This window comes from Vidua macroura, chromosome 16 (assembly GCF_024509145.1).
Source record: "Vidua macroura isolate BioBank_ID:100142 chromosome 16, ASM2450914v1, whole genome shotgun sequence".
NCBI lineage: Eukaryota > Metazoa > Chordata > Aves > Passeriformes > Viduidae > Vidua > Vidua macroura.
In genome coordinates this window covers 431,161-446,688 of record NC_071586.1, presented here as the reverse complement: position 1 = coordinate 446,688, position 15,528 = coordinate 431,161, and the positions used below count along the sequence as shown (strand labels likewise).

The 15,528-nt window shown below is 43.4% G+C and overlaps 1 protein-coding gene across 30 annotated transcripts in view; it reads left to right on the top strand.

Annotated features, from left to right (window-relative positions):
- The window catches only part of MAPK8IP3 (mitogen-activated protein kinase 8 interacting protein 3), a 73,121-nt gene that overhangs the window by 24,360 nt on the left and 33,233 nt on the right, over positions 1 to 15,528 (top strand). For 11 of the 30 annotated variants that reach the window (XM_053991951.1, XM_053991944.1, XM_053991950.1 and 8 more), the window contains exons 5-8: positions 943 to 966; positions 4,583 to 4,727; positions 10,508 to 10,757; positions 13,397 to 13,499. In XM_053991951.1, the coding sequence (XP_053847926.1) occupies positions 943 to 966; positions 4,583 to 4,727; positions 10,508 to 10,757; positions 13,397 to 13,499 (522 nt within the window). The remainder of the gene's footprint in view (positions 1 to 942; positions 967 to 4,582; positions 4,728 to 10,507; positions 10,758 to 13,396; positions 13,500 to 15,528) is intronic. The other 19 variants (XM_053991965.1, XM_053991962.1, XM_053991960.1 and 16 more) reach the window with 8 other exon arrangements.

Below are 15,528 nucleotides of genomic sequence, written 5' to 3'. Positions count from 1 at the left end.
GCCAACTTTGAGTCATAGAATCATAGACTATCCTGAGTTGAAAGGGAGCCACAGGCTCATTGAAGTCCAACTCCTGAGCTGGAGTGTGTAATTTTTAATAATTTTTAATTTCTTCCTTTCTTAAAAGCTTAAAAGCTTTTCCTTCCCTGACTCTTAAATAAGCTGATATTAATTATGGCTTTATGTTAACATTCCATGAAAGAGTTGCCCAGTGAAAAGTGTTGCTGGTTGTATCTACAAGACTGCCAGTCTCGGTTGGTGAAGGGCAAAATTTCCATCAAGAATTACCTTTTCATGTCAGAGAAGTTAGTCTTTTACCCTTTAAGTTTGGCATATTACTAGTGTCCTTGGAGAGAAACACTGTATGTCTGTGAAAAGCCCATGATGGGACTGTGATCCAAGTCTGTGGGAGCTACCAGTGGGAAATGGGAGTTTTTCCTTAATTTCCAGCTTTGTGTGTGCGTGTGTGTAGCACAGACTATCCAGAAAGCTGGTTTGCATAAAGCATGTGCCTTTACTTTGGATCCTCTTTTTATACGTTGTTCCAATAGAGATAGACCTGGTTAGGTCAATTAATCAATACATATCACCTGATTGGCTAATTAACAAGATGTCTTTCTTATAAACAATCTTCGAGAAAAACAAGAAAACAGAGTAGGAAAATAGCACCTGCAGGTTGTTTATGATAATAAGCTGTCATTGTTTATCTTCAACTCCCTAAAGTCTCTCAGACTGATTCTGGGAAAACTTACCTAGTTTTCTTGCTCTCTGATCAGGCTGTCACATCTACACTTCCACATGGCATGGGGTTTGCAGTTGCATGTGTACCTTGTGTCTGTGGTAGGTTGCATGTTTGCATGACATTTGCTCTCTAATGGTTGTTCTTCTTGTCTCGCTTTTTGTGGGATTGCTGCTGTTTGGCTGTTATGTTTGTCACTGCAGTCATCGCCAGTCCTGGAGGAAAAGGTAAATCCTATTGCTGCATCTGAACTTCATTAATCCAAGTGCTGGAAGTTGCTGTGGAGTGGTGACAGTGTGATGCTGGGACTGTATTGTGCTGGCACATTTACTCTCTGTGTCTACTGGCACCTGTGCTGGACTTGCTGATTCAGGGGTGCAGAGGGAGCCATGGAGCTGGGATAACACAGCAAGGAGAAGCTTGTGCATGCAAATGCAGAAGACACACAAGTTTGGTCCCAAAACAGGATCAGATGTCTGGGATGGGATGTTTACACGTCACATCCCCTAATGTTTTAAAAAGTCATAGAATCATAGACCCGTAGAATCATAGAATATCCTGAACTGGAAGGGGCCCATAAGGATTATCAAATCCAGCTCCTGTCCCTCCACAGACACCCAACAATCCCATTCTGTGCCTCAGAGCTCTTGGAGCTCTCGCAGCCTTGAGGCCATGACAGTTCCCTGGGGAGCCTGTTCAGTGCCCACCACCATCTGGAGGAAGAACCTTTTCTTGAAATTCAGCCTGAAACTCCCCTGACACAGCTTCATGCAATTCCCTCAGGTTCTAAGAAATTTCTTCTCTCTTACTTTACTCTAGAGAGCAAGCCATGTCTGATTTCTGAGTGGAAGCAGAACAAGTGTCAGTGGGTTTCCAAAGGCACTTTTGGCTGATGGTTGGGCAGGGAGTGCTGTGCCCAGAGCCTTCAAAGAGACTAGTTCTCCTCTTTAAATGCTGGTAAACAAACTGTAGTTTTGTTGGTTTTGTGAACTTTAGGATGTTGCTTTTAGAACAGAGAGAAGTGTGCTGTTCACCTTGTAACTCAAGGTGGAACTATCAAGTGTTAAGACTCACGCTGGCTGATCCTGGAAAGATTTGGGTATATGAGAGCAACTGCAGCACTCAAAATTTAGACCAGGATGAGTCTAAATGAGGATACTTCAAATTTATTTGCATTTAAATTTGGTAGCCAACTCCAGGACTGCAAAAGTAGAGTTAGCTCTACCTTCCCCTTTCCTGGGAGGTTTTGAAGGCTTGAAGGTGTTTCCAAAGAAATTCAGCAAGGAAATTTCCTAACAGTCTGTGCTAAAATTCTTTCCTGAAGATTCGACAGCTTCTGATGCTACAGAGACCTCATACCTCTTTAACAGGGACTGTGAAATTCACACATTTCCTCTCCATTTGGTGGCTTCTGTATTTCCTTGTGTGTTAAGTATGTATGTGTTTGCATATCAACAAAAAGAAAAAGTATAATTTAATGTCTCTCAGCATACTTTGGGGGCAGCTTTTATGTCTCAGTGCTGTCAGTGAGTTATGTCAAGTCATTCCAGCATAGTCACTAGGATATTCTGGCTGCACCACTGGTTTGACAAGGACTGTTCTGCAGTTATAGGAAACTTTCTCCTGCTCCATACACCTGTGAAAGCAAGACTCTCTTAAAACTATAATTTGGTCCTGACGTAAAGGAAAGATACAAAACTAATGGTTAAACCATCTCAAAAAATGGCCCAATTTTATTTTCTCCATAAAAAGAGAGATTTTTTTTTAACAGAGGTGCCTACAGCAGACAGGCAGAGGTAATTGTCCTTTGGCATCATGACCTAGTAGGAGCAGGTGTAAGTGGCAGATTACAGTCATAAACTGGGATTTAGACAAACAGCAGTAGAAAGTTTTCACTAAACCTTCAGTGATTATTTAAGTCACAAAACAGCAAGATGCCTTTGGTAGTGGAAAGGAAAAGCTACAAGGAAACTGACAATTCCTGTCACACAGAAGTCTGGGTTTGAATCTGTGGAGAATGATAGAATCATTACAGTTGGAAAAGACCTACAAGGTCATCAAGTCTGACCTTCAACTGGATACCCTCATGCCCACTAAATTATATCACAAAGTGCCACATCCACACACCTTTTGAATGCTTCCATGGATTGTGACTCCACTACTGCTCTGGGCATCATGTTTCCATGCATAACCACTCTGAGTGAAGAAATTTTCTGCAATATCCAACCTGAACCTACCCTGGTGCAACTTGAGGACATTTCCTCTTGTCCTATTGCTTGTTACCTGTGAGAAGGTTAATGATGTTTTATCAGTGATCTGTGTTCCTCTAAAATCCAGTTACATGCCCCTTTTCTAAGAGGGTTTGTGTATGAAACTCCCATGTACGAGTCTAGTATCTTCAGGAGAGGATTTTTAATGCAGATTCCTAGGAAAAGTGTGTCCCAAGCAGGCCATGCTGGAAATACCTTTCTGTTCCATCTTGCCTATCCAGGACAGGCCACAGGAGGCCTTTTTGCCTATTTGAGGTAGGCACTGATACAGCAATGCAGCCTGCTGTGGTGGCTGGGCAGTGCTTGGAGTGAGAAGGTTGGGCATTGTGGTTTTTCTCAGCAAACATTGTCTCCTCTGCTGGACACTCCATGTGTGTCCTTCCTAAAAGATCTGGCTTGGTGTACCACCCCCTGTGTTAGTGTGTTTGCTCTGTTCCAGGGGCCCTGTAGCAGTTGTCTGCCGTGGTCACAGGTGAAGTGGCTGCGCTTGTTTCCCAGCCTGGGCATGACATCCAATGCTGCTGATTATTACAGAAAGGAACATGGAGGTCTGCTGTTACTAACAGTGTGCTACAGAAGGCAGGTTTCATCAGATCCCAAGATTAAGCAGAAACTTTGTGCAGGAGTAGGTGAAGTAGGATTGAGTCCAAGTATGGCTGCACATGACACAGAGAATCAATTTAGTTCAGCTCTGCAGGAACTGGAATAAATTAGAGATACTCTGAACCATTTGCTGGGTTTAGCAAGCTGCTGCCACAGCCTTTCCACCTCCACTGCTTGCTCTAGATTTTCTCCCACTGAAGCTTGGTCTCAAAATCTGTGCCAGCTTTTATGTTCAGAATCAAACCTGCAGCTAGCGAGTCACCTGCAGTTGCTAGAGAGGATGAACAGAACACACTTAGAGACACCTAGCAATATGCATGATGTATTCATTTATGTCTTTGTTTAGTTTCTGAATTGTGAGTGCATTGTGATATGGGTATCAAGGGAGATCAAGGAATACAAATACAAATTCCTTGCTTAAAATTGGAAGTAATCCAACCCCTCTGGTTCCTGTTGTTGAAGCTCACCAGATTTGGGGTAGAATGTCATAAATTTCATGTAGATGACACTTAAAAGCCTTACTCCTCACCCTGTGGTGACATCTCTAGTAGCTACAGAGCTTTTATTTTTTTGCTGTGAGGGTTGTTTGCTGTGGCTTATTTTCCTCCAGTACCTTTGTTTCTCAGAAGCACTGACTTAAATTGGCTGGTGGTTCCCTGCACTTTCATGTTCCTCCAAATTTCTCATACTGATTGAGCAGTCCGTTGTACCTGTTATGGCCACTGACCCCCTCTATCTTAGAGTTTCCTCAGGAGAAGGTATTACTCTAGCAGTGACACCATGGGACTGAGCAGCCAACACCAAGAAAGTGTGGGAGTTCAGAGTTCAGACAGCTACCATATGAGGGTAACAGTTGCAGTCCAATTTCTAGTAACTAGTATTTCATATACACTAGTGTGCTGTTTGTTTTCTATCAGAACCTTGTACACAGCTAACACGCTTTCCTCTCTCTCCCTGTTTGTCTCTTTAGCAGGAAGGAACGACCCAACTCCCTGAATGTCTTCCCTCTCGCTGATGGCATGGTACGTGGGCAGATAGGGCCCAAGATCGTCCCAACACTGGACCACTGGCACCTGAGTGACCTCGGCCAGCTGCAGTCCAACTCCAGCTACAAGGTTTTCTAGACCATCACAGAGCAAGGGTTTCCCACTCTTTCACTGTTGGTAACATCTCACATTTTCATTAAGCTAGAGACAATCTGTGTCCGTAACCCTTTGCAGCCTCACCCTGTGTGTTTGCTCCCATAGTAGCTGTGCTGGAGGTGGAGGATATTCTTCTGCAGATCTGGCATATGGTGCAGAAAGGATTTGACATAGCTCCTCGTGCTGCTTTGTCTCAGAAATAATCTCCTTTACTTGGCTGGCCCCAAGTTGAGAGGGATGTGTGTGGAAGCAGTTAGGAATTGAGTGAAGGGAAATCCTTCATTTCTTAATAGCTTATTTGGGGGAGGACATGGTAGAACCTGTCCCTTCTCTCCGCTTTGATAAGAACAATGGTTCTGCAGCTCAGGTGGGGCCAGGCATTGGGTTGCACTTGCCCTTAAGCGTTTGTCATTTTTGACTGATCTCCTGGCCTTCTTATATTCACTAAAAAGGCCTCCTTCTTATCCTGTCTGAATGCCCATGTCTTGCACTGAGCTTAAAGGTCTTACATTCCTCCTATGCCTAGTCACTTCTCTAGACTTGCACTGTCTACCTTCAGTACATGTGTCACAGTTACTGCTCTGCCTTCTGCATGAAGTCTTCCTCACAGCATTGCAGCTGCACTGGAGCAGCTCATGGGGCTGCCCGATGCATCTTGTGCTCTGCTCTGCCATTCAGGGGTCTCCTCTCTGCTATTCAGAGATTGGTCTGACAGATTAGGCTATGCATGGTGACCTGCATTTCCCGTGAGCTGTACATGTGAACTTTGCAAAGTCTTTGCGCTCAGGATCCCACCAAATCCTTCTCTTTAAATGATTTTTCACAAATGCCTGGTGACAGGTCTGAGAGCCACTGGTTTCTCTGCTGAGCTCAACTCAGTGTGCCCACCGGTATCTCACAGAGCCTCTGCTCTACTTCAAAAGTGTCTGATTGAATTTACCTTCACTTTGCTTGGAATTCGTAGAACATCAGCTGTTTTATGTGTCACAAGTAAGGACTGGCCTCCTTTTGAGAAGTTTTGAATCACTGATCCTGTAAACTACATTGATCCGGTAAAGGCAAAGAGGAGATACATCCTGGTTCAGGGCAAATTTGGGAGAGAATCCCCAAAGGGGTTCCTCTAGAAGGCAGATTCAATTGGTCCCTCCCCGCAACCGGTTCGGGGAAAAATACTTACTTGGAGAAAAGTGGAAAAAACTGTTTATTAAACAAGAAAACCTAAACAATATTAAACAATGAAACTTCTTGCCGCTTTAAAAGAGAGACAAACTCAGAAAAATCCCCCCCTGCCTGGGCTGCAGCTCGGCTCACTCAGTCTCTTATCAGTCCCTCCACCGCTGGAAATGCTGTGGCCCAGGCCCGGCCTGCTGGGCCACAGGTGCGAGCTGCCGGTGCTCTTCTTGGTGTTCAGTCCAGAGCAGGTTTGAGCAGGTCCAAAGAAAAGGAAAAACCACAGTCCAGGAGAACTTCTTTGCCTCAGCTAGCTAAAACTAAAAAGCAAAGGAGAGCTCTGTCTCACTGTCTGTCCGTCTGCAGACAACACAGTCCAGGAGAAGGAATGTGAGTGCAGTTTCTGAAAACAAACTTTGCGCTTCTTCTTCCCCCTTCACTCCTGGAACAAGTCTTAAAGGTGTAAAACTTATTATTCAGCATAAACAGAACAGACGATTGGGCATAAAAGCATCATACAGTCAACCTAGGACAGATAGAAAAGAAATCACCAGCTTGTTGTACCCATTCTACATGTCTCCAGATTCCATGAACAGGCTTTCATATGAGGGACTCTACAGCAGTGGCCTTCTTGATGCATAGACAAATTATCAATTTACTCGAAAAACAAAGTAGCAAGTTAATTTTTTTAACACTATGTCTGTAAAGCAGCCAGGCCTAGCACAGCAGAAATGTCAGCACTTTGTCAGCTCTCTGCCACTGTGGAATTTGGAAATCCAAAGTATCTTTGCCTAGGATGGAGGGTTGGAATCCAGTCCTTATTGTAATGTTAAAGGCACAGAATTTTGGGAAATGTAGCAACTTGCAGAATGCCATTCAGATCCTACAGTCATTTCTGGAAAGCTCTGTCTGGAATTAGAGAATAGCAGTACCACAGTTTAATAACATAATAATGGATGGTGGAAATGTGTTTCTTCATACTAGTGCTGTGCCAGCACAACCAAAATGCGTGGAGCCCACCTCTGGAATCAATTATTCCTCAGGCTTCTCCAGGCAGTGCTGCACACCTTAGAGTGAACAGACCTTCCAGTGACCAGGCTGGGTAGTGGGGGTTAGTTTTTAGAGAAGATTTGGGTGGACACTGTGGTTAGATCCATCTTCCACAGCCTTGCTATGGTCTAATTCTTTCAGTGGTCCCACTGAGAACTTGAAAAAGAAGTAACCCAGCATCCACATTGCAGGAGAATGCAGCAGCAACCCAGATAAGTGGGAAGCTTTGGTGTCCAAGTTCAGGTAATAGAGGTTGTTCTGCTTTGAGCACGGAAGACACCCTACACAGGGGTTGGTACTAGGTGGTGCTTAAGACCCTTTCCAACCCAAACCATCCAGTGATTACTAACTAGATCTCTTAGTTATGTGGTGGTGATGGTGGTATCAGGCCAGAAAAATCTGGTTCCAAGAAAGCTTTGTGCAGAACTAGCAGTGTGCTGCGCCAAAATGTATCATACTGGGATTCATGTTGGTGCTTGTTAGGGTGACTCAGAGTGGAATGCTGGGATAAAGGAGGCTAGATGGTACAGTGGACCTAAGAAGACTTGGATGAGTAGTCTGTTATGGAGAATTTCCTGAGTATGGAATAAATTAATGAATAATTAAAAGATGTGATGGACTGACTTGCTAGTTTGGAATGGAGATTTTCCTCCCACAAGCTTCTTGCACACTCTGTGACTGAAATGCTATTTCTTAAATCCTCTGCATGACTGACTTTTCAGAGGGCATGGCTCATGCTTCCCTTGCCTCTTCTTCAAAGCTCTGATATTTTGCTGACATAACTCACACATGACTCACCTTCCCAGTATGTACCTGACTATTCTCACTAGTTTTCCTTCTTCATAGGGCCATGCTGTACTTACATTTTAAGTGTCTTTGTTTACTTTTTATTACTATTTTCTATTTCAGTTGCTGTTTTTATTTTATTTTTGCATTATTTTATTTTTGCATTCAGTTTTACATTTATTTTATACAGTGTTTTGGAAATGAAAGTCCTTAACATTTTTGTTTTTATGTACTATGCTTTCAGTGTTGTAACCATACAATTGTGGCTTCTCATGGTGACATATGACTGCTATGAATGTTGGGCCTTTACAATTCATTTTGGAGGTCACTACTACACAGTTGATGTTTAGGAGGTTTACCTATGGCCATAGGTAAGTGGTGGCTGTGGAGATTATTCTTTGGGTGAGCTATGGGTTTTGGAGAATGCCTCCTGTGCTGGAGAGAAGAGCTGTACTCTTAGTGCAATATTTAGCAATAACAGAGGACTCAGACAATAGAAGGAAGATACCAGCTGCTGGGCTGTGAAGAGGAGCACATTGGTAGTATATACATTTGGGAGGAATTCCTCCAGTGCAGGCTGGAAGGTTGATAAAGTACAAAACTCACATCTGTAACCGAAGAGTAGTGAAAGACTGGGGTAATTACTTATTCATGTGTTCAGGGTAAGGGGCAGGTTATGTCAATAAACAAGAAGATACAGGATATTGCTGATACAAATATTACCCTATAGACACTGATGATCCAGGGCTTTTGAATGACATCTGGCTCATAAGAACAAGGAGTGACAAATGGAATGGACCCACCTGGGTGTCTACACAGCTAAGATGTTCCTGAACTTTGCTTATTCTCATAGACTTAGAGTGGGTCCAAGAACATCCCAGAATTCTTTCATCTACCAGCAGTTTTGTTTGAGGAAAGAGGTGTTATGGTGGCACTTCGCACTTGATAATCTTTTTCCCTTTTTACATCTGAAAGCACAGAAGACAAACTGCCGTTGAGGTAGTCTAAAGCTTACTGGAGGCTATTTATTATCAAAAATTCTATTTGACTCTTTTTTCTTTACATACTGGGAAAGTAGCTCCTAAACCAGGAATATAAAGTAGAGGTGGGAAGTGTGGTTTTCACATGTAGCAGCCTTAGTGCAAAGTTCTCATCTCAGTCTTGGTGCTAAAACCCAGTGTATTTGAAGGGAGATGGGTTGGATATTCATGTGGGAATGTGGGTACTGTTTGGACTGACAATGCGGAAAATACACAAAATGTGGTTTGCATTTAATGGTAGTGCCATTGTAAAAAAACTGAGTTTCCAATGTAAGTGCGCAGATGCAGTGTAAACCCTTTGACTTCCCTAGTGTGCAGCAAAGCATTCTAAGATAAGCATACAGAGGCCAGTCTAATTAAAGGAAGATCTTAATAAAATTCCAGATTTAACAAAAATAAGGCTGCAAAGGGTTAAGTCACCATTTTTTTCAGTCTTCTCACTCATCCCATATTGGATTTTTTTGTCAAGTTGTGAAGCTGTTATTAGAACAAGAGAACGAGACTTCCAGATGAGCAAAGTGAAACCCTGTCACAGCTCCAAGGTTTGCGGGCTCAGAGCAGCCTCTGAGCCAGAACCAGGATCTCTCTAGTACTTGCACAGGAGGTGAGAGGCCAGTGGTGAAGAAGAAAGCTGGGTCTGGATGTGCAGATGAATGCCACTGTACCCAGTTGCAACTTACTGTCACATATAACTCTCAGCATTAATTACGTCACCTCCCTGCAGGCAGTAATTAGAGCGGGCTGCCCTTAAGACTGGGGAAATCTCATTTAAGTCTGAGAGGGGCCATGGCACTGGTCAGGGCATTCCTTGTCTTACTGAAGCAGTGTTGCTTTTATTGACAAACACAACTCACAGTGTAAAACTCTGACAAAACCTTGAAGCTGCCTTTTCCTCAAGAGGTGATGGTACAAGAAGTGGGGCTGTAATGTCTATTAGAACCAAGAGCCATTTTGCACATTCCATACTGAGAATCCATCTCCTGTGTTCATGTCTCACCTTTCTGAATTCTTGGGTATTGTCATCCTGCCATTTGGAAGTGGGAGACCACACCTGCTTATGCTGTGTTCCCAAGCTGGACCCATGCCTGCCTAGCTCTGCATAAGGTGGTTTGGGCACATAGATCTCTTGTGTCAGACAAGCCAGAGCATCCCAGATCAGTGTCCACTCTGCTTCTGCAATTCAGTGGCAAAACCAGTCTGCTGTTTTCTCATCCAGATGTGTTGGTGGCTTACAGTAATGACATCAGCCAAGACTTCTAAGAGGCCACTTCAGATCCTTCTCAAGCGATATCCATGTTGCCTTACAGGCTTGGGAAACACTGGCCTAGTTTGCTGCAAGTACCAAAGCCCTTCAGCTTTCACTGTAGTCAGTGTGAGCTACAGGTGCTTTTCACCTGTGATAAGGCCACCTTTCTTGAGATCACATACCAATGTGATTTGTGAAGACCGCTATTCAGTAGTGAAGGGGTAGGTTATCAGCCCTTTCTACAGGTGGGATTTGCATGTTGAATTCAGCATGAGAACTCTCTGCTTCACTGTGGTGGTAGTGCCCGGTGTCACCAGCAAACAATGGGACATGTAACTAGTACAGTGAGCAAGAACCATGCTCATAATGCTTTAAGGCAGCCATACACCAGCAAATGGGACTTTCTGAAATGTATAATTGTGTTTTTCCCTTTCTGTTCTGCTGCCCTGGAATCGCCACAGTGCCCCCAAGACGAAATGTCTGAATCTGGGCAGTCCTCAGCAGCTGCCACGCCAAGCACCACGGGAACCAAGTCCAACACTCCCACGTCATCCGTGCCCTCTGCTGCTGTCACCCCTCTGAACGAGAGCATCCAGCCCATCAGCGAGTACACCAATGGCACCACCAAGAGCAATAAGAGGGCACGAGAAAAGCGTAACAGCCGGAACATGGAAGTCCAGGTCACACAGGAGATGAGGAATGTCAGCATAGGTATGGCAGCTGAGCTCAGGTATTTGGTCACTAACATAATTGACTTCCCAGTGCTTGTGTCTCTCTGTTACAGGGAGAGGCTGGGAGACTGCACTGTAAGTACAGAATTTGAGGAAGCCTGACTTGGAAAGGTACATGAATGAGACAGGGTTAACTGGATGTTAGCAGTTTTCTGCATAGTAAATTTTTGAAAACACTAGTTATATGAGTAATTTCACAAATTAACAGAATGGGAACAGGTTACTGAGTTCAGTTCCCTGCAGTGACATGCATTCATGTCTTGGAACCTCTTTCATGAGCACTCAAGTCACGTCTTAGGCTGAGCTTTTGGAAAGCTGTTCCTGGATCTCATCAATATGAAAATGAAAAGCTTATACTTAGTTTTCTCTCTGTATTTATTCGTAAGTATTTTATATCCAGTTGTTCAAATGCCAGATTTGTCAGTGAGATTAAATAATTATTTTCCCTCTGTGCTCTTATCCCACACTCTGATTTGCTTAAAATAATTGTATCCAGCTGTTTTTCTCAGCTAAATGAGCTGATTTCTTTTAGCCTTTTTCTCATATAAGAACACAGCCAAATCTGTGGAAGTTACAGCTGCTTTATCTCCATTTTCCAAAGTCCTTTAGTAATTGGAATGATTTCTTGTCAGGAAAGCCATTCTCTAAGCTTTACCACCAGGCTGTTAAAAAATAAATGATGTAATAACATGATAAAAGCCCTTCAGCTGTGCCCATGTAGTGTCTGAGCAGTCTCACCCTGGATTGTGAGACTTAAAGTGGCCATGAGAAATGAGAAGTGATCTGTTCTACATGTCATGAACTTAAATTACAAAAGGACCGTAAGATTTATCGAAGGTCATTAGGATGATCTGCAGGAGCACAGGGGTAAACATAGGTCTCTGAGGTTGGCATCTGAACCAGCTGATGATCTTTTTACCCAAGTTATTTGTTGGGAAGCAGAAGTTATAACTAAGTTATTACTGAAGCAGAAATTCCTCTGCTGACATTCACAAGCTGGTTCCTAACGAAGTAAGACCATAAACCAACATATAACATCTTTTGCTGTAGCACTGAAGGAGAACTGCCATGACTGAGTCGCAGTCTGTATTTTCCTGAGGAGGCCCTCAGGGTCACAGATGTCCATCTGTCAGAGACTAGGATAGTTGTCCATGGAAGCATATGGGTTCTAAACAGCCTGCTGTTAGATTGTGGTCTGGCTGTGATCCTGGCCAAGGCAAGACCATTAAATACTTGTATCAGGAAAGCTAAGCATGGATGTCAGTAGTTTGAATGCCCTATAAATAACCTGATTTTTACAGTTGCTGCTTTACAAGCTCATGTACTATCAACAGTTTCCTTGGGTCAGAGTCATCTCTTCTTTATGTGTGTGCAAGTGTGAAGTGGAAGCTGCTTTTTTTTCACTTTCTTGGTGGAAGTGTGATATTGTGGAATTTGCTCAAAGCAGCTAGGTATGGCTTCCTTATGTGCTCTACATATTCAACCTTTCAGCTATTTCTCACCCCTAATGCAAAATCAGTTCTCCATGCTTACATGTAATGCACATACTTGAATTTTAATAATGTGTTTTATGCATCTGTAATTAAAATGTCTGTCAGTGATGCTTGTGCCTTAGAGCTGAACTACCAAAAATGGTACTCAGGAGTATTTGCAGGAAAAGCTTCCCAGCTTGGTAAAATAAAGCTGAGGAAGGCTGTGTTTGTGTTAGACCTGCTTGGTGTGGATGCCTGCTTTGGCAACAGATCCACATCACACTTTGTTTTCCAGCCTGGGTTTGCTGCCAGCTGGCACAATGGCAGCCTGAAAGAAATGAACACTTCAGTCATCATGGACTTTGTATATTTGGCTACTGAGATCATCTGGAAAGGTCAAAAATGTCACATCTAAGTTAATTGAGGAATTAATGTAATTCACACATTAGGTTCTTAATCTTTCAGAATTCTTTGTGTGAACAGACACTGTGTTCATGTTGCTTGTTCAGAGTAAGTGCAGGTCTGAGCTTTTGAAGGGTTTGGTATCCAATAAACAGGACTTGACAAGAGGAAGAAATTCCTTATTCTTTAAATATTGGCTTCAGGTTGTAGATTACACACAAACCAGATTTCGTTTATCGGTTTTGAAGTCAAGTTTCACTGTAATGCATATCTAAACCAGTGTAGACTTGAGAATTTGTATTGAAAACCTATTTCTGTTAAAACTAAATAGTGCCAGTTCCTAACAATAGTAATTTCTATGAAGCTGTACAGAAAATCACTGTGTTGCCTTCAATCTCAGCTAATGCTATTTGGGGATGGAGGAGTTTTTTATTGGCAGATAACAAAGGAGTTTTGGAATTTATTTCAATGGATAAAATATTTCTGCTTATGCAATTTTAGTGAGTATTCAGGGCAATGACTTTAAGTGATGCTTTGGAATGGGGGTGGGAAGGGGAATGCTTATGGTGTTCCTGCTCTGGAATTGAGAGACCACCTTCAACCACTTTCTGTTCTGATTTTAAGACTTTGAACATGGTACCTTGAAATTTTCAAATCTCAATATTCAAAGCTGTAAAAGTCCCTTCAAGAAATACCAATCTCTGAAAGTCCTGATCCTGTATGTCATATGTACTGTCTTACCTAGGGATGGGCAGCAGTGATGAGTGGTCCGATGTCCAGGACATCATTGATTCTACCCCAGAGCTGGATATGTGTCAGGACCCCCGCCTGGAACGCACGGGTAGCAGGTACTGATTGTGACTTTTCCCTGTGTGCTCTGTCACTTGGCTTCATGAGGAGTGACAGATGGGTGCTTTGGCTCATAGTGAGCTCACAATGCAGCTATTTGAGACAGTCCATATATTCTGCCTGATATCAGAGGTCCTGACCTGCTTTGTGTTCTCCAAAAGGCTGATGCCTGCTGGTGATCTGCAGGAGGATGTGTACAGCTGACCCAGGACTGGGCTCATTTGCCTTACTGGTCAGGGATTTTGGAGAGATGATGGAGCAGCAGAAGCTTTAAGACAAGCAAAGAGAACATGGGCTTAAGCTGTCAGGAAGAGGGAAAAGGTGCATTTGTCCAATAAGAGCTCAGTTCTGAATTCCATTTTAAAACCTCAAGTTTCTTTCAGTTCTAATTTTTTCAAGTATTTGAGGAGTAGAGACAGGGCTACCCCACAAGGGAGGACAAATAGAGGTAACCTCAGCAATCCCAGTCCCACAGGCTCTGAGCAGGGAGGCTTAGATCACTGGAAGTGAGCCCTGTCAGCAGCCTCAGACAAGGCAAGGGTGTGAACTCAGTCCCAGTGCTAGCCATGAGCAGCAGGAGACAGGACTGAAGACGGGTGTATCTTAGCAAAGAACTGAAGGCATAGGCCTGAGGTCAAAGGGAGCCCTGGGACCAATGGGTGGGTGCGGTTGCCAGGTGAGGCTGGTCAGAGCAATTGTGACCCATCAGGGCACTGAGGAGTGGTTACAAATCCTCAACACAGTTTTCAGAAGAATCATCAGACTTTTACTAAACTATTCTGCTGCTCTCCTCCCTACCCATCACCCATTTTGTTCTAAATAGGTGGCTTCCTAAAGGCTATTAATTTTGGCACCACATTGCTGTGAGACATAGGTACCTTCATTTGTTTTTACTAAAGTTTACCTTTTACCCTTCTCCAGTGGGTAATTTGGCGCTATATCAGCAAAAAAACTCCCCGGAGTCTTACAGATATGCAGAAAATATAGTACCCTGGCAGAGAGAAGGCAAGATTATCTAATGGTCCCAATCTGGACTGGATTTGCCCACCCTGTTGAGCACCCCCACTGAGAAGGGTATGAGCAGCAATATCACCTGCATTTCTCAGCTGGGAAGACACACACAGTTAAGCTCCCCTTGGGACATGTAGGATACCTGGAGTGTTTTTAGGCTCAGGAGGAATATAGGGAATTGAAACCGCTCTGTGTGGGGAAGACAAAAGTGACTGATGAGATCAGATAAAAAATTGGTCAAATCCAGGAGAAAGAAGAAAACAGAAAGGATTGATGCACCGTAGCTCTTCAGGCAGGAATCTCTACTCCAGGTGGTGAGACTGAGAGCTACAGGACAGACAGCCTGACTTGGACTGCTGACAGTGTGTGTGCTGCTCTGAAAGCAGAGTGCTTTCATGATACATATAGCTCTGAAAGCTGAATGTTGAACAGGAAAGTTCAGTCTGAATTAGGTCTCCAGGTCAGACTGAGTGCTGGTTTCTCTTGTCATTTGTGCTGACCATTGGATTGTGTGAACTGATTAATTGCAGTGCCATCATGGCACCATTTGTACTTCCTCAGTGCTCTCATATGTCTGGGTAGCTGGAATTTTTCTGTAATTGAAAAACCCACTTTTTTTTCCTCTTCTTTGCAATGTGCTGTCGCTGCAACATCTGAGGCAGCTACTACACTCCATTTATAATCACTAGGATTATTTATGTGATAATGAAGCCATAGAACTTGAGATATCTCATTTGGTGCTGACCTTTCTGATAGATTGCTGGAGAAACTGCACAGCTGCTGTTCATGCTGGTTGATGTTACTCATACAAGGCAGGGCATTGCAAAGTGTTTTAACCCACATTAAGACCATTTTTTAGAGTAGACGGCCACAATCCCAGAGGTTGCCTCACCTGCACATCCTGTAACAGCTCTTTGCTGCTTTGAGCTATGAGGCTCTCAAGAAATACAAGAAGATTCTTGATGGTATCAAAGACACTGAGAGGTGGAAATGTGCCATCATCTGATATGACTAAAA